The sequence below is a fragment of the Urocitellus parryii genome, chromosome 2 (genome assembly GCF_045843805.1).
Source record: "Urocitellus parryii isolate mUroPar1 chromosome 2, mUroPar1.hap1, whole genome shotgun sequence".
NCBI classification, from domain to species: domain Eukaryota; kingdom Metazoa; phylum Chordata; class Mammalia; order Rodentia; family Sciuridae; genus Urocitellus; species Urocitellus parryii.
Window position 1 is genome coordinate 53,087,814 of NC_135532.1, and position 20,478 is coordinate 53,108,291.

The following is a 20,478-nucleotide window of genomic DNA, read 5'->3' on the forward strand; positions in this document are numbered from 1 at the left end:
AAAAATGTGAAAAAACAAATACATCTTTGTGAAGACAGAGTGCTTTGAGAAAGTGGTCTGATCTAATAACAGAAGAAAGACACTCAGAGAAAACTTTTAAACCCAATTTTTCTAATTATGTGAAAAAAATCTCTATCTTCCACTGCTGGCATGCCAATATGTTCATGATCTTCAGAATTTCTAAGGGGGGAAGAAAAGTTAACTTCATTTGAAGAAAGGCTTCAAAAAAAAAAAAAAGCTATTGAAGTGCCTTATGTCTAGGGAGTACTCAGAATATCAAAAATGTTTTTAAAATAAATGTGCTCTTATGATATTAAAGCTGCTATGCTAAAATTATTTAAGAAAACTATACAACAGCAAAGTACATATGGTACATTTTTTACATGTTTCATAGGATCAAAGTAAAGCCAAGACTTGTACATTCCTAAGTTAAAATACTCTATAAATCTGCCTTAAAAATCACTGACTCTTGTACTCTCTCCTATGTACTATTAAACTCTTACATTAAATTTTTCAATTTAGTTATTGAACTTTTCAGTTCGAGTATTTCCATATGGAACATTTTTATACTTTTCATATCCCTGTAGATTCCTTAATTAAGAGCATCTTTTCCTTTAATTTTTTGAGATAATTTAACTTCTTTGAACATATTCATCATAATCATATTATACCTATGCAAGGGAAATAGAAAATGTAGGCAATTTTGGATGTGAGTCTACATTTTATTTCCCTAACAATGTATCCCATTTTATCATTATTTAATTTGTAATTCAGCATTAAACTTGGTACATGTAATATACCATAGGAACCCTGAGTTCTATATCCCTTTGAAACCTCTTGGTTCATACTTTAGCAGGCAAATCACATCTTAACTTGTATAGGCTCCAATTTATATTTTGTTAGTTTAGTTCTGTGGAAACTGAAGTATTTCCCTAGTTTCTGTAACTTAATGGTATTTAATCTAGAAATTATCTTCCCTGCAGAGTTTATCAAGGGACTTGATGTAGGCTTTGTTGAAGGGTGATCTGGAGGAGAAGCTTCTTTCTGCTGTAACCCTCATTCTTAAAGCTCAACCTTTCCTGTTCAAATGAATACCACCTAAGTTGAGGAAGGGTGAAGAAGAGCTCTTTATTTTGACAGAGCCTGAAGTCCAGTGCCTTCTAGGAATGCTTTCTGGCTATACAGTTTGTTGCAGTGGCTACCTGGAAAATCTTTTTCAGAGTATGGACATTCCAGGCCCTGGACAAAGACTAAAGTGAGGTCCCCACAAAGATGAGTGTCCCATTTTGCACAATTACTTCCACTTTGTGCCCTGCCTTACAGACTCGCTGTTTGGCGGCTAAAAATTCTTTCCTCCTCAGATTAAAAAGGACCAAAACATCTGCTCCAATTTAGCTCTTGTGCTTTATTTGAAAATTTTTCATCAGTCAAAGACTGGGTATTCATGAGATTCTCAAGGATTGTGACTTTTCACCACTGGCTATCCACTGTCTGAAAATAGATGAAGTGCATATTTGATTCTAGCTTCATCATTATTAATACTTTACTTATCTTTCATTAAATTTATTCTTTAGTAATTTAGGTTTCTTGATGTTATTAGAATCTTAAAAATATATTATCATAATTTCACGTTTTAAAGACAAAACACCAAACTCTTCACACAGATTAAATAGTTTTCACAATTTAGCTCAATGATCACATTTCTTTCTTTGTAGGTATGTGAATGTGTGTATGTATAAGGTGGAGTCTATATGTTTTTCCAATACTATTCATTTTTTTTCCTTTATAATTAAAAACTAATTCAGAATAAGAGATTTTGAGACCCCTAGAGAAGCCTATTATATAACATAAATTCATCAAATTTTTACATTTGTATTGATGAAGAAAACACAGAGTAGAATACTGATTATAGCATCTAACCAATTTATTAAAACTAAACTTTATGAACCTTTCTAGAAACAACGATACCTTCAAAAAAACATGGCAAAAAAATATAAAAGAACCAAGATACATCTGTAATAATTATACCTTAAGCCACAGCTGTAATAAAATTTCCTAACTCCATAATAATTTAGTTCGTTAAGTCCAGCCTTACCTTTTCCATTGTTTCCAGAGCAATCTTACAAGAATATATAAAGATCCACATAATGAGATTTGCAGAATATATAGTGCTTCACAGGCACTAGATGATACTCAGATCTAAAAAGCAACCTTAAAACAATGCTTTCTGTAAAGTGATGATTCATAAGAGACCTGTTTGCTTACCACTAGAAAATGCTTTAGGCTTTATTTCAAATGAATGATGCATGGCTAGTAATTAGTATGTTACTGTAATGATGCTTTGTTTTGTTTTTCCAAATGAAACAAATTAAGCAGATTGTGCCATAAAATTTCAGAACTACATAGATAGTCTGAATAGAAACCATCATGTTCTATACCAAAAAAACAAACAACAAACAAACAATGCTACCATCAAAAAACTAACCCACAATTTTACTATGAACTTAAATGCCCCACATTTTACTTATACACATAGAAGATTTAAACTCCCAAAGTTTAAAAAGCAGAAAATAACCAATTTCCCAAAATTTATTCTGAATTAGCAACATTTCAAGTTCCTAGTTGGACATTTTAAAGTAATTTGTCTCTAATATTAGATTAGTTGATCTTCAAATATTAATACTAAATTACTCCATTAATGAAGTATACAGAACACCACCACTAAAAGCAACCCTGAATACAGAAAACACACATGCAGCAGATTGCTACCATAAGAAATGAAGGCTGGCTCTTAGTGTAAAAAGCAATGATCCATAGCTGGGCTGAAGAGTTAATAGTTGAGTGAACAAGTTGAGGGTCCTCATCTATTCAATGATAATGCTTATTTCCGGAGTTATATGAGAATAAAATGTAATTATCCATTCACATATAGAATATTTATTGAACACTTATTACATGCCACTCAATGTTTTAGATTTGAAAGAAAACAAAGAAGAGAAAAACGAATTAAACAGATAATATCATTTTAGACAGGGATGAGCATTATGAATCCATGAAAATGGGATAACATAGGTAGAGAATAATGGTGAGTAGCATCATTATAATGAGTACTTCTGTGAGGAAATGACACTTGAGCCCGAGCAGAGGGAGTGATAAAAATAAAGACAATCCTGAACTGGCAACAACAAAAAAAATCAAATGGCATGTATGTCAGGACATCCAGAAGACATTTTTTGGAGGGGGAAGGGGCATTGGGGGCAATGGGATTGAAATCAGGGGCAATCAACCACTTAGCCCACATCCCCAGCCCTATTATGTATTTTATTTAGAGACCAGGTCTCACTGAGTTGCTTAGTGTCTCGCTTTTGCTGAGGCTGGCTTTGAACTCCCAAGACTCCTGAGCCACAGGGATGAAAGGTGTGCTCCACTGTGCCCAGCCAGAAGACTTTTTAAAAGATACTTAAATTCTCTTGGAGAAATATATATTTCAAACTCTAATGTAACTCTATATAATACAGAAAAATAAAGAGCAGGAGCTAGTAAGTTGACAAAAAGATAAACAACAAATAGTAAACACAAGAACTGGTACACTACCTCCATCCATGGAAATATAAGTTCTCTAAATAATATTTTTCCTAAGATTAATAACCATAATATATTCTACATTAAATTTAGTTTTCCATTGCTATTTCAGTAACATTGATGAAACAAATATAATATAAGCTGCACAATCCCTGCCTGATTTTCAGAATTTCACTTAACAAAAGAGGGATTTTGAGAATTCATTAAAATACCATGAACATGATACTTCCATTCAAGAGTCACTTTGGTTAAATCCTCTGAACTTGCAAGTGGTTAATTAATTACATGTTCAAGATTGATCAGTGGATGAGGTAAAGGTTAATCACAGAGTAAAAGAGAAACCTGGAGCTGAAAGAAAGTTCCAAACAAAAAACAAAACAGCAGAGTAAGGTCCTGGGAATAACCAGCTGACCCTTCTATCCCTATCTCCCATAGCTAATCTCCTTAGTTAATATTCAGTTTTTGGTGGTATTTGCAGAGGCAGGGTCAGGGCAGATGAGCTTCAAACAGTGACATAGAAAAGTCCTCAAATTACACATTGGCTTATTCAAAATTAGTAAGAGGGCCTTTTCCTATGATATTTGCTAACTAGCTTACATCTTCAAACAATAACTAACCAAAATATTTTTAAATGACTGATTCCTTGCCATTTATTTTGTCTATGTCATTTTACAAAATTTGCCCTTTCTCTGATGCCACAGTGTTAATGTCAAAATTGTTTCTGAGGGACTGAAGATATGGCTCAGTTGGCAGAGTGCTTGCCTCGCATGCACAAAGTCCTGGGTTCAATCCCCAACACTACACAAAAACACACACGCAAAAGAAAAGAAAGTTTCTGAATATATTTCAAACATAAACCCATTAACAATGACATCAGGCTGTTTTTCTCAGTCTTGACTATCCATGCTTTTTTTTTTTTTTAAAGAGAGAGAGAGAGAGAGAGAGAGAGAGAGAGAGAGAGAGAGAGAGAGAAAATGAATTTTTTAATATTTATTTTTTTTTTTAGTTTTCGGCAGACACAACATCTTTGTTTGTATGTGGTGCTGAGGATCGAACCCTGGCCCCACGCATGCCAGGCCAGCGGGCTACCGCTTGAGCCACATCCCCAGCCCCCATGCTTTTTATTCTCACACTGCAATAGCACAAATAAAATTCACTCAGGGATTTCTAAAAAAATAAATCACAAGCCTTCCAGAAATTCATTCAGTGCTTGTTTAAGTTCAGGCCATTGCTTGGGCAGGAACATTATTGGGGTATTCTAATTAAATCACTCCAATACATGTTTAAATAATAATCTAATTAATAATTAATAAGGAGTCTTAACAGTCAAAAAATGAGTTGGATGCAAAGGTGCTGCCTCTAATATAAATATAATATAAAGGAGTCAGGTATGGGATATGCAACTTAAGCTGAAAAGGAGAACTGAGTAGATACTAAGGTTTGGGGAAGACAAAGGAAAGCCTATTGAAGCCAAGAGAAAAGGGGATTCAGGGAGTGAATGAAATAAAAGGTAAAACTATAACTAAGACCCACAATTATCAAAGTCCTATGTAGAAACCTATATTTTAAGGATGGAAAAGTTGGAGAAAAAGAGGTTTACACTTTTAGAAAATTACTCCAACCAGCAATGAAAGTCATGGATAATTTCAAAGGAAGTTATAAGAATCCAGTAAGAATTAAGGAGCTAAGATCACAGAAGAAACACTCCATCCTAGGGGAAAAAAAGAAAGAAAAGATTAATAAAGAAAACACCCCAAAAAGTCACATAAAGTAAGAAAACAGAACAGTATACAGAAAATAGAATAATAAGGGGAATGGCCATCAAAAAAACTCACTCAACTAGCTTTCTGTTAATTACATTCAAAATTGAGAATGCTTTTTAAAATTCTGGGCCAGACATTGGGTAAAACATATATAAAGATACTGTCAAGGAAAACCATAATATAAAGCTGTTAAGACACTTAAATCCTTTAAGAAAATACTACCATTCAATTGATCTGAATGATTTAGGTGCTTTATTGTGGCTAGTGGTTCCAAGGGGAGCTACTTTCAAAGGAAACATTGATAAAATTGGATAGAAATAATCTTGTTCACAGCATTACATTTCAGTAAGGTCATATGGCTAACTACAGAAAGAAAGAGACACATCATTGTTCATTGATATCAATGAAGAAAACACTGACAAAACAGTTTCAGCATAAAGTCACAAACAATGAAAACCTTTAAGTTAAAATTCATATACTGACTATTCATTCTTTAATGAATAAATGGAAGGCAGTGGTATGGTACAAACATATAAAATAAGTCTGCCCTAGCAGAAGGGAATTTGGACAAATTCCTAGATTTTCTAAGCAGATACCAATTTGGGCAAATAAAGGAAGTTAAATGACTTGGAAGTGGTGATATTGGTGGTACATAAATTCATGTTAGCTTTCTGCTAAAGGGGAAAAAAAAAATCACACTGACTTCTCTATATCTCCTCCCCTAACTAGAATATCTAGAGTTAGACACAAAATTTGTATCCTTGGATAAAAAAGAAAAGTAATAGTAATAATAGATAACAGCTGAGTTTCAGGATAAGAAATGTGACCCAATATTATAGGAAAGAAAACAAACACACTTATCCTTTTAAATGAGCAAAGTCTGGTATGGAAGATAAGGATGTTTAATGAAACATACAACTGAATGAAAAATAAAATATAAGCAAAACAAAGAGCAAGGAAAAAACAACTCAGGCAAATACTACTATTAACGACATAAATATGGGACCACCACACTCTGTTCCAGGAGCCACAGGGTTAAGTTAAGTTCTGTAAAACTTAACACAATTGGTTTTGGATATCCCAGATAAGTTTTCAACTATTCACCATCATAGTCCCAGTTTCTCTGTTAACCTAGAAACAGAAAATGGAGATGATCCCAAGGGAAGTTGGTCACATCTCAAGAGGGAATCAAACAAGGTTGTTCTCTGTCACCAGGTTCTTTACAGGAGGACTGAGATTTCCCACCTATCTGGTCCCTGTGTTTTTAAAGAAAAAAAATATATATTATTTGGTTTCTTCAATGAAAAAAAAAAAGTAGAGACAGTACTGGTCCTGAACAAAAATACAGTGTAGGCCAGAGTCTGTAAAAATCTTTCCCTTTGTATTCATTTATCTTTTTCTCACTTGTACTCATCTACTTCCTTACCAATATAGTGAGAGTCCTGTACTTAGAAACATGGTGTGGTGGGCAAAACGTTCAGTATGAAAAATGTGTGCTCAGAAATCCTCAGTATGAATATTTCTCTTCTGCTTAAGGTGGGAGATGGTTCTTGGTTAAAGTCACTTAGTTTTATGGATTTCACTTCTTGAAACTCTAAGGAGTTATAGTAAGGAATATATCAGATAAACTTACATAAACATACATTGTGAACCATAAATCACTAAATAAAAGTCAAATAATATGATTGTTACGTAATTAGTTGCCTGCTCGACAGTGGCTTATTTGATGCAATACTTACACTCTTAACTTAAAATTCCAAAAATAATCTTGTCTTCCCACTCCTATTGTCCAAAGTGCTATCTTTTAAAGTTTAAAGAGTCACAGATACCACAATTTTAAAAAAGAATCAGATCAAACTAATGTAGAGTACGATTTTAATCTCCATGGGGTGGAAAGCAGAAGGCATGGAGGTAGAAAAGATGGTGACATGAGATGGACATCATTACCTTAGAAAGATGTATGATTGCATGAATGTCATGACCCTACTTTAGGTACAACCAGAGAAGTCAAAAGTTGTGCTCCATTTGTATATAATGAAACGAAGAGCATTCTATTGTCCTGTATAACTGCATAGAACAAATAAATAAATTAAAATAAAATAAATAAAAAGTAAATGTTGAAGATTAAAAAAATATTTTAATCTCATGGCATGTGATGGCATACAAACATCCCAGATAGTTATGTAAATTTGTAGGTTTTTTTTTTAATTTTGGTCCTGGGACTTTCTTTTTTTTTAATATTTATTTTTTAGTTTTAGGTGGACACTTTATCTTTATTTTACATTTATGTGGTGCTGAGAATCTAACCCAGTGCCTCATGCATGTTAGGCAAGCACTGTACAACTGAGTCACAAACCCAGATCCTTTGGGACTTTCTTAACAATCACCAATCTATTATTGTATGCAACCAGATGATTTGATTTTCAGGGGGATTCGTAAGGTTAAGGTTCTCAGTTGCATTTACCTAGTTAGAGAGGTAAAAGTGCCTCCAGCATATACAACACATATGGGAAAAGAACCTTATCAAATTTTTGGTAATTTGATACTTTTGAAGAACATTCCCATGAAAAGAACTTGTCTCAATATGAGAACTTAGAGTCATGATAGTTGATCATAACTGAAATGTTCATTATGTTGACCTTAACTCATCCCCCTTGCTACTCTGCACATTTAAAAATGTGTATATTTAAAAGCCAAAGTACAAGAACCTTTGCAAGCTCTAATTATGGGGTGGATAAAATCATTGAGAAAAAAAGAAGTATAGGAAGAAAAGACTAAAAGACAAAATCTAAGTAAAACTCTTATTCAAATGGTAGAAGAAATGGGAAAGAGCCAGGGACTAGTCAGACACAAAGTACAGGAGAGAGAACAGAAGAAAGTACATGTAACAAATAGGATGAAATGCTGACCAGAAGTCAAGAGCAAATAAGATGAGAGGTGAGATTATATAAATTGGATTTGGAATTAGAGGTTATCTGTAACACTCAGTGATAGGAACAAAAGTGTAAACGTAAAATATGTTCAATACATAAAACATGCTAAAGGACCAAGAAAATTCTAACTTCATTGCATTACAACATATGAGGAGAAAAACACACAAAATAATAATTCAAGGATGATGACAGCAGCAAACACAATTGGGCACTACATACACATAAGCTTTCCAAAACCTTACCACAACTCTAAGAGATGAGATCTGTATTCATGCATTTTCAAAATAAAATGAAATTGAGAGGTGCTAAGAACATGTCTGGTCTCACAGACAGTGCTATGATTTGGCTCTGGAATGTCCACAGAAGGACCATGTACTGAAGGCTTGTTCCCCAATGCAATAATGTTCAAAGGTTGGGCATTTGGCAGGTGCCTGTATCATCAGGGCTCTGACCTCATCAGTGGATTAATCCAGAAGGATCAATAAGTTGACTGCATTCTTGGGAGATGGTGGAAACTGTAATACATAGGGTATAATTAGAGGAAGTGTGCTGAGGGCCATTGCCAAGTAGGAATGACGCATTGAAATTTCCTTGCCAGTGTACCCCATGTTAAATGGACTTGCCTTGGAATTTTGCTGTTGACATTGCATGTGTGTTTGAGAAAGGTGACCCTGCTCAAGGACCAGGGTGGATCCAGGTTTTAGGAAGTATCCCACTCCTTGGATTTAAGGCGTTCCCGATTTAAGACAAGATTAGGGCGTTCCCAGTTTAAGACAATCTGGGTTTAGGGAAGTTCCAGGTTTAAGGTTATTGCTGCTGGGAATAGGGCGTTCCTGCTGCCTGAGTTCCCGTTCCTGCTGCCTGAGTTCCCGTTGAGTTCTCCTGGAATTGAGAAAGTATTTTGGGACGTGAATTGTGTGGCGGCAGAACTGGGATTTCCCCAGAACGTGTGGAGAGGCCGGTGTGAGTTTGGGAATAAAGAATTGCTGTTTGAATCTACAAGGTGTGAGTGGCTAGTGATTTTGTGCCCAGCCAAGACACTGGCAGAAGTGGGTCCCTATGGGCATGCCCTGGAAGGGTATATATTTGCCCAGTCCCTTGTTAGTTACCTCTCTTCTCTGCTTTCTGTCTTCCATAAGCTGAGAGCTTTCCTCCTCCACACACTTCTGTAGTAGTGCTCTGCCTCACCTTAGGTGCAAAGCAATGGAACCAGCTGACCACAGACTGAAACCCTGAAAACTCTGAATTCAAGTAAGGTACTTTGGTCACATCAACAACAACAAAAAACTAACACAGTTAGAATATGGTAAATCCATAATTCTAACCTAGCTCTGTCTAGTCAGGCTAGAGATGCAGTGAAGGATACCTGAAAATATTTAGAATACTGAGACAAGTTATTTTAACTCAGATTCAATTCAACATGTTTCCTGGCAAGCTTCAGCAAACTAAGAGCTAAATGGTGTTATTTTTTAGCATTTAAAATAAATCTTAAAATGTCTTGGGGAAATTATTTATTCATTTATCAGATATTTATTGTGTACTAACCATATACTAGGCAATGTTCAAAAAAATAGAAATTCATAGACACCAGAGAGAATTTTTGCCCTCATGAACACTCTTACCGCAGACAAACAGGCTAATGGATAGAACACAATACAATAAATGAGAAGATGATGAGTACTAGAAAAACAGAGCAGAGCAAAGGGGAAAGCTGCTCTGTATAAAATGGAATGGTGCATGCATTTTCAAATAGAGAACTTAGAGAAGACCTTCAAAAGCTGACCTATAAAGAAAAACTGAAAGGACCTGAGAGAACAAGCTATCTGGATAACCAGAGAAGGCAGGGTCCAAATGGAGTAAACAACAAGTGTGCTATAGTGTTTGAGAATCACACTCCAAGAATATAACTGACACATCTGAGAAAGAGTACAGAGGCCATGCTGTTCTAGCTGAGTTAACCAGGGGTTAGCAGTAGAAGATGAATCAAGAAACAATGCGGTGGAGATATGTAGAACCTTGTAGACCAGTGCAAAGATTCAGGATTTCTCTTGAAAGTAGAATGCCACTGTAGGGGTAAGGCTTGAAGTAGAACATTATCTGATTTAAATTAATGGCTGCTGAGTTAACAATAGAATGGATTAGAGACAAACTGAGATATATATTATTTCTCAATACCAAATTCTTTTGAACATTTACATGCATGTTATGGAAAATACAAAAGCAAAATTTTGTATTTTTTGCCATCAAGCAAAAAAAGGAGAGAGATTAATATAAATCATAGCAAAATTTCAAACTTTTGGAGAAACTCACTCGTGTTAGCAATTCAAGAAATAGCATATTATTCCGATCATGCTGTGTTTTTATTAGTTCTAATAAATTAAAGAATTGCAGAGTTATTTAATACAGCTGACATTCTACTAATTTCAAGGGAACAGGGCTAACAAAAGCTCATAAGAAAATTCATTCAGATCTCAATTCCACTTATCCTCCCACTCTACAGAAAACACAATTGATAGCATGTGAGTGATTTTTCCACTTAATGGCAGCATTTGATATTATTATTTTGATGTAGAATTGAAATAAATGAACTCAATCTCTTGATTAAATGAGAGTTATTTTATCAAAGAATATGGCTGCATACTTTGGCATTTTAACTTTATCTTAATGTATAATATAGGTACTATACATTTATTATGATGATGTATTAGGGATTATTCCATAAAACAAGGTATGGAGGAAAAGGCTGTTTTTGTTCTTCTAGAGATACATTCTCATGAACACTAACTTTTTTCCAAAGGTCCTTGATGAATTACATACTCTACGGATGCCTAATAGCCATCTCACTCCAACCAAAGCTTACTTTTTGAAATAAAATACAACAGTGTCATAGTATAAAATCACCTTGTACAATTCCCTAGATCAGGGATTGCAATGTTTCTCAGAGAGGTAGTAACCAGCAGCAAACACAAACAAAACCTTGCTGCTGCTGAGTCCCCCTCCAGGGAGAAGATTGAGAACAACAGCCAGGTTTGTCCTTCGCTGCTTCCTTTGTTAAATTTCTAATTCACTGCCTCAGGAATCTCATCTGGTCCCACAGCTTTAAATGCCACCCAGGTGCTACTGGCTCCAAAATTTATGACTTCAGCCTTGAACTCCCAGTTCATATCCCAAATGAACACATGATATGTCCACCTGGATATCTACAGACATTTAAAAGTGATCATCCCTTTCATAATCCATTCCTTGTACAAGGCTTTTCCACATTTCTGTAACAGGGAATTCTGTCTAATTGCATAAGTTAATAACTGGAAGCTATCCTTGATTGTTCCTATATACCAATTCCAATCTACAGGAATTCTATCTTCCTTATTTTCAAAATAAACCAGAAACTAACTGCTTCTCACCACTGACCCATCAAGTCTGTCAAGCCAACACTGACTCATACGTTAATAATTAAGATCATTTAAACTATACAATAACCAACCATTGGCCTCTCTTATGCTCCCCATCCCAGATCTGTTTCCCCAGTCAGCTGCCAGAAAAACACTCCTAAAGCATCTATCTGATTATTTCAATCCTTTGTTATAACTCTCCACAGCTTTCTTAGAATAAAATTCATGGTCTTTAACACTTAACAATGCCCTGGTGGCCTCTCTAAACTCATCTCCTACCATTCTCCCTCAGTCACTCTGCCACAACCATTCACTTCACATCACCAAATGCACATATTCCTCAAGGTGTTGGGACTCATGATTTCTTCTGTCTATGCTTCTTCAAGATACCCACATATCTTACTGAAGTCATTCAGGCTTCTGATCAACCATTACTTTTTCCTAGAGACCTTCAAACTACCCTAAAGAGATATCTTTCACTATCATTCCACCGCTTCCTGCAGAGCATTTATTACTACTAATATCATGTTATTACATCTTTGCTTATGTATATATTACTACCCACAAAAATTGAGAGATGCTCACTACAATGAACTCAGAACTTAGAGCAATGCCTAGATCCAGGTATTCAATAAATAGTTGCCAATAAGTGAATGACAAAATAATCACTACTTAGTCAAGGACACTAGGTCTTCAACAAAACATATCAGACAATAGTACAATTACCATCTTTTATTGTTAATATATGAGGTATCAACTAAAAACTCATATGTGAAATAATGTAAGAAAGCTTAAGAGGTGAAATAACTGGATTATGAGAAACTTAAACTAATCAGTTTATTAATCCCCTGATATGGATTATCCAGTTGGTAACTATGGGCAGGTAGGGTGTGGCTGGAGGAGAAGGGTCCCTAGACGCATTCCTTTGGGGTATATATATTTTGTTCTTGTGAGTAGAACTCTCTGCCAGGCCCTGAGCTGCTTCCTCCACAACACTATTCTGCCATGATGGTTTGCCTCACCTAGTGCCTAAGGCAATGGAGATGGTGGTCTATAGATAGAGACCTCTGAAATTGAAGGTCAAACTTTTCCTCCTCTAAAATCATTCAGGTTGGGTCTTTGGGTAGCAGTGGTGAAAAAGCTGACTAAAACACCAACATAAGCTCAAAGCCTAAGTTCATCCATGAAACCCAAGCCTTTGTAACACCAAAAGGCTAAGACTTCTATTAATGGAAAACTTGCTACCTGGTGCCACTTCTTTAGAATTATTTAATGAGAGCTGAATTTAATATTAGGAAACTTCTTAAATATACCCAATCTATCAGCAGTGAAACCAATGTTAAGTTCAACCATTAAAAATCTCAAATTATTTATGAATGTCAGTATATTTGGTTAAACCCATAAATCACTTATGCATTATTGTGGACTACCTAATGTAAAGAGCCTATGTATGGCCTTTTATGAGCTTTGCCAACATACCTTCACTGTGCCATGTATAGAAAAAATTAAGAAGAAGTCTAAAAACAAAAGATCTTCAAAGAAAATATATACTAGACTGGAAAATACAAAAATTATCTTTCAATTCAAATAACAACATTATTATCTTGATGTAGGTTGCTGAATGAGATAGAAGACATAAATAAGGTTATAAAAAATTACAGAAGCATTAAATGCCTGAAATTTTTTAAGGTAAAAACCAATGATAAACTTAGAGCGATCTAAACTAATAAGGACTAAACTAAGTTAGAGAAAACTAGGTGGGTTTATACTAATCCCTAGATCCTGGAAGAAGCATGTGAAAAAGGGTGCAAACTAATAACAAGAATAATTTAAAAGAATCATCCAATGCTTATAACAGTCTCAAGAAAAACATACTAAGATTTGAATAGCCATGGATATAGTTTTTCATTAATAGTCATTCCAAACAGATGAAATTGCCACACAGGTGCCCAAAACATGATATAATGTGAGGGACCCTGAGTAAGCGCACAGGTACTAATAAACAGAAGTGGTGTGTGAACAGCAGAACAGCACTTGCATTTTCCAATAGACACCATTACAGTCTACAAGTTTCAGACTGGCACAGTTTATGAAACTGGCAGAAAAGACAGAAGATGAATTATTTAAGTAGGAATTATAAGAAGCCAAAATGAGTATTTAAAGAAATTATACCAAACTAACTTCATGTCTTTCATTAATAGCCTAAGTGAAGACCATGAGTGTAAAGTAGCACTTAGATTCCAGTGTAAAAACAGACATTTGGATATATGCACAGGGTACTCTAGTAACAAAGAGGAAGGACACTCAATTTTGTATCAAACAATAAGAGAGTTAGGGAGACTTGTTGGGAGACTTGCTGTCAGAAGAAAGTCACTGGAGGTGTGGATCTTGTCCATGATTCTTCCTATAAGAGCTCTCTCTGCTGCTTCCTGGCTGCTATAAGCTGAATCGATTTCTTCTGCCACACCCTTGTGCCAGGACATTTCTGAGTATGTACTTTATATGGCAAAAAAAGACTTTGCATATATGATTGACATTCTTGAGATGGGAATTTATCCTGTATTGTCCAGGTAGGTGCAGTACCATCAAAGAGTCCTTCTAAAGGGAAGCAGGAGGATCAGAGAAGAAGTTAGGATGACAAAAGCAGAATTAAAAGTATGGCTTGGCCATATACCAAGGAATATAGACAGTTTACAGAATCTGGAAGAAGCCAGGAAATAAATCCTCCCTCATGAGCCCTCAACAGGAGTGTGGCTCTGCTTTACCCCCATTCTGAACCTGTGGTCCCGATCCAAATTTATAATACAAAAAATCTGTGTTGCTTTAAGCCACCAAGTGTGCAGTAATTTGTTATAAAAGCAAGAGAAAACGTAGTCCTATTTCAGGAAACTGAGGAATAGAAAAATCAATAACTATCCACAATCACATATCCAGTCAGAGGTATAGATAGGATTTAAAGTTAGATCATGGTCATGTATCATCAATACATATATAAAGATATATGTAGGATTTTTTAATGAAACCTTGAGGGTGGCAAATTACCATCTTTTATTAAAAGAATAAAAGGAAAATTCATGTGGGCCATGAAATACTAAATAAATGTTTAAAAAACAGCCTTTGGAAAAGATCTTCAAAATACATGGCAAAAAAAGTTTCAGAACAATATATTTTTAAAATTGTCCATATGATCGTGCATACAATTGTTAATTCAAAGAAATAGAATAAAAAGTCCAACTGTTCAGAATGACAATTTGTGTGAAATTAAGTGAGGCAGGTGGAGAGAGGGAACATTCCCATTGTATTCAATATTTTTTTGTTATTTAAATAGTTTACACCAAGAATATTATGGTATATTTTTAAATGGCATTTTTAATCCAGGAAAAAATGCATAAGCTTCCTACATTTTTTTTTTTCCCAAAAAAGAAAAGAGGCCTCCACAGCATAAAGTTTAAAAGGCCTGCCCTACAGTGACACCAAATGGTAGCATATCAAAATACAGTACACAAACAGGACATTTGTTCCATTCAATCTTCCTATAAATGTTTGATTCCTTTGAAGAACAGGCAGCTGAACAAAAATAATATGAAGAAAAATACTCAGAAACCTAGAATTTTTAATCAAAGAAAGTCTAGTACACCAAACTTCAAATACACATTTTTAGGTCTCTTTCCAAACTTCAGCTAATCTTGTGATCCCATTGAATATTTACATAAATCATTTCTCACACATTTAAACCATGTCACTGTGAACACAGTGATTTTACGTAATAGCTTATTGATCAAAGCAACCCTGCAAATATAAAAAAAGCAATTATACAACTAAAGTCAAGTTCTACTCCACAGAAACCAACCTTCAGAAAGTAGGCCATATTTTGGTGAACAGATGAGAAATGTTGGGACTGAAAGTGGGGAATTAGGAATAAAATAAGTTACAGGATACTGACCCAATCAGTGAAGAATTTCTTGGAAATATTTTTTTTCATCCCTTAACCAGATGACAGAAAACTAAGCTGAATAAAATAGAATGCTACTACATCCCAAATATAAACTGATTTCTTAAGAAATTATTCTGCTAAACTGTCCAGGGAAAAGAATATTTCAAATTTAAACACTTCAGTCAATATTCAGCTCCCACTAACAGAAACTAATCAACACATAAAAACAGAAGGTAAATTGTCTTCTTCCATATAAACTACTTCAAAAAGTCATGAATATCAATCCCCTCCCAGAGCACTCCTCTAAAATATCATTTGGCCAGAACCCTTAGTATCTCAGCATTAAATGACAGTTTGTTTGGATTTTTTGATGTATTATTTTTCACATGCCAACATCTCCTAGAAAATAGACAACATATAAATATATTACCAGTTACAAAAACAAGTCAATATCATTAACATCTAAAGTCCTAAATTCATACCATTGGATTTCAAATCTATATTTCAAAACCAAGTAGAAGAGAAAATTTTAATTGTTATCACTATATAAAGTGGTTAATGTTAAAGAGGTGATGAATATGCTCACTATCCTGATTAGATCACTATATAATGTGTGGATGTATCGAAAAATAACAGTGTACTCAGTAAATAAGTAGAATTCATATATGTCATTTAAAAATACATCTTATTTTAGAATACATGACCAGTGATACTCCACATCATGTAGAATCACAAGAATGGAATCCAAATTAGAGTAAGTTATACTCCTTGTTGGTAAAATATGTCAAAATACACCCTATTTATCATGTATATCTAAAAAGAACATATGTACGTACATACATACATACATACATACATAAAATTAGAAGAAGCACTAAAAGAAAAATGTAGGGCTGGGCCTTAGTTCAGAGACAGACTATGCACTTAGCTTGTGCAAAGCTCTGGGTGTGATTACCAGTACCACCAAAAAAAAAAAAAAAAAAACAAATTTACTGGACCACCAGCCATATTTCATTATCTCACTAGCACTACACAATAACACATAAAAAGATGGTCAGCTCTAGAAATGTTTGAGTGCTTTTCTCACCAAAGAGGTCCATGTCTAGTCATAAAGGACCACAAGGAGAATTAATTCAGTGGAGTGTCTGGTAACATATGAACAACTTAACTCGCCATACCATAAAATTACCCATGTTTGCTAGACCCACATTAGGGACTGTTAATTACACAAACTGGCAAAATCACCATTAAGAAATTTTTTCTTCCAATTTCCAAGGAAGAAATATGAAAATGAAATAAAATCCAGGGAAACATGAAGAAAACAGACAAATCAAACAGTTTAGTGGTTGGAACAAAGCCTCAAGGATATGCAATTTTTATGGAAATTGGTATAATATTCTAAATTAGAACAGATAATATACTTGATCTTAGCCAAAAGATAAAGAAACAATTATATATGATATTTCTGATCTGAAATTTATAAAAGGAATAAAAGGCCTATAAATCTGTAAGTAATATAGAATAAAAATAACATAAATTTCAAATTTGTAGATTAGTCATGATACATTCTAACTGGTCTTTGGCACTAGCTCCTCATACTTTAGATATGTTATTTTTTGCATTCTGCCTTTCCATTAAAAAGAAAACAATGCAAATGAACACCAATATCTTGGTAGAGCTGCATCAGGACAGAGTTTCAATATACTATTTTAAATCAAGATAATTTCCCATGAATATCCTTAGGTTTAAAAAAAATCCAGCAAGATGAATATTAAATGTATGTGGGTAAAAGTGAGGAAAAGCTTCAGATTTTCTTTCTCTGGTTCTGCACAGTAGAAAAGAAAACCATCAAAAGGGTTAACCCTGATAGTACTCACCACAACAGCAAACTGCTCAGGTTCACATAAGTTGTTATAGTCACTCTTGAACTGAGACAAGGAATTTAATTGCTCTTGATCAGGAAGATGCTTTAATAAGTTCTAAAAATTGAAACAAAAATAAAATATCTTCACTCAATGAGCTTTCTAAATTTTATGAAAATTAATAAACTATGAAAAGGAAACCAGTGAAGAAGTTAATCTTTAGTTTTATTTCTCAGTAACCTCCTTTACATCAAGCCGTAAGCAACACTCTCTGCATCTTGGAAACAATTTTCTTTTTTCTCTATCCCAGAATTATTATATATTCAAATCAAGCACTACTGAATGTTTATTTGATTAACTTACAAATGAGAAAGAACTCAAACTTACAGCAAAGGAACAGCTTTCTCACCTGGATAGATGTGATCCATTACATTTCAGCTTTAGGGAATTAAATGTCAGAAATTTCAGGCAAAGCCAAACATATTTTAACACTTCACTCAGAGGGATAAAAGAAATCACCATATTGCTAGTAAAAGGCAAGGAAAAGGATAGAAAAGAAATCAAGGAAATTTTAATGGCAGTACTTGTAAGATTTAACCAGTAGGATTATGTTTTAATAATAAAAACTGAAGGTACCACTAAAAGACAAAGTAGCTTTTCTGACATGAAAAAAAAATTTAAAAGACATGGCAGATATAGGATGATATACTTGCAGATAAAACATATAAAGAGGTCCCCTAGGAACTTAAGTGTCCATGGCTCAAAAGGCCCTTTAATGGTAGCATCTGCATTCTATAAATCATAGTTTCCTTTGGCTGCTCTGGCTCCTTTTTCTATGCACAGCCTTTCCAAGTCACACACTTAAATAAGAGACTACTTGAAAAAATACTAGGGGGATACACGTAATTACACTTTCCCAATAGAACATAAATGTTTAAACAATCTCTTAGACAAAGTCTATATAGCCCTCCATACAAAATATACTCAACCATAATAATGATATAACTAGTTAATGTAGTGATATTAAAATTAAGGGGAAAAAAGAGTGGTTGGTGCTCACAATTCCAAATTATGTAATTTTGTATAAGCCCAACATCAAGCACCAATTATAATTAAGCCTATAACATGCTATATGTATGTGTGTGTGTGTATATATATATGCCAATATATTTATATTGGCAGAAAACATATATAGAGAGATCTTTTCTGCCAATATATATATTGGCAGAAAAGAATTCCTAAGGTGTTATTAGTTAAAAATACTGGTAGAGAACGCTATCCATCAAAAGAAGTAAGAACAAAGAAAAAGAACTCCCTGTATACCTTCGCATAAAAACTTGGTTGACTGGCCAAAAACAAAAAGGTGGCAATGAAGGATCATCTCTAGAAAAAGTATTCACAATTAATATTAGGCAAAGTGAACAAAAACAATGCATATGATTTTTCCACTAAAGTAGAAATGTCTCTTAATGGAACTGCCTGAGAGCAAACACATAATTGTTTATATTTTCTTTTAACCATGTGAGCAGTTGGATTGCCTATGTTGTTTATTATATTGAATCTCCAAATTTCTTCAGCATTGTTTTAGATGAATATCAAATCTCTGTGAATTGTTTAGTTAATATATAATTAGATTTTTAATATTTCTTCAGAAATTTGTTCATATTATTGTTTATGTGTTCTAATGTTAAAAACTATTAGGATGTGTATGAGTACAGGCTCAATCTACCCTTGCTTTCCCCTTACCAAATTTCCCATGCTCCTCAATCTACCCTTGCTTTCCCCTTACCAAATTTCCCATGCTCCCTATAAATCTCAAAGTTATTATCCAACTAAATTCTACAAGTTGTCCTAGCACACCCAGTTTTTGCCTCCTACCTCAGTTTACTATTGTAAATATAGCTGCATTTAGCTAAATTTTTCATCCAATCCCCACCCTGTTTTACATTCATGCCTTATATGTCCTTGAAGTGCCCTTGCCTCCATATACACCACACAGAGTGCATACTCCCACTTGCTTTCTAGTTCTAAACCAATTTTGATTAAATTATGCTTATTTTATATTTTAATTATGTGTGTAAATGTCATCTCCCTTAGCAAAATACAAATTTTAAGGTGATGTCTACCTCTAATAGAGCCTAATACAATGCATGGTGATACAATAAAATACTTTTAAAAAGTCTGATGGGATTGAGTCTTTTATTTTCATTTATTTATTTTAGGTTTTAAAAAACTCATAAAACTGGTATTTACCAAGCATAGGTATGCACAATAACGACATCCATTCATCCATGATGCCCATGTCTACTCACAGAACCTATGAAAATATTACGCTGAATTGCAAAGGGAAGTAAGCTGACAGATGGACCAAGGTGACTCTCAGCTGAACTCAAATTAGGGTGAATATACTGGATTATCTGACATACTCATGTAATCACAGAAGTCCTCAAAGAGAAAAACTAAAATAAAGCAATAGCATGAGGGAGAAGCATCCATGAAATAAAGCAACAGAAGGCAAACTGGGTGGTTTGAAAGATGAAAAGGCCCTGGAGTTCAGGACAGTTGGCAACCATAATCAGCTGCAAAGACAGGTATGGAGTTTTCCCTAGAGCTTAAATGAAAGAATAAAAATCTGTCAACACCTTGACTTCACCACAGGAAGGGCAACACCATATTCTATACAAGTGTAAGATATTAAATTTGCACTACTTTAAGCTATTCAGTTTGTGGTGAATTGTTGTAGCAGCAATAGAAGACTAATACATTAAGAAATTATTATTGCTAATTATTAAGAATTAGCAAAGTTGAAACTCTTTGGACATAAATTTTAAAATGCAGATGACCTTTTTCTATCTCTAGACAACAAAAGCCACATGATCATCCAAAACATTCATGTAATCAAGTGAAGAGCTACTCTAAATATTTAACGAAATCATTATAAGAAATACAAACATGTATTAAGTAGAAAGATTTTCTTTAAGGAACTTGGCATCTGCTCCCAGCAAGAAGCCA

The 20,478-nt window shown here is 34.3% G+C and overlaps 1 protein-coding gene across 4 annotated transcripts in view; it reads right to left on the minus strand.

Moving 5' to 3' along the window:
* Window positions 1–20,478, minus strand: part of Diaph3 (diaphanous related formin 3) — a 460,724-nt gene that overhangs the window by 215,116 nt on the left and 225,130 nt on the right. For all 4 annotated transcript variants that reach the window (XM_077792732.1, XM_077792731.1, XM_077792729.1 and 1 more), the window contains one exon: window positions 17,482–17,583. In XM_077792732.1, the coding sequence (XP_077648858.1) occupies window positions 17,482–17,583 (102 nt within the window). The remainder of the gene's footprint in view (window positions 1–17,481; window positions 17,584–20,478) is intronic.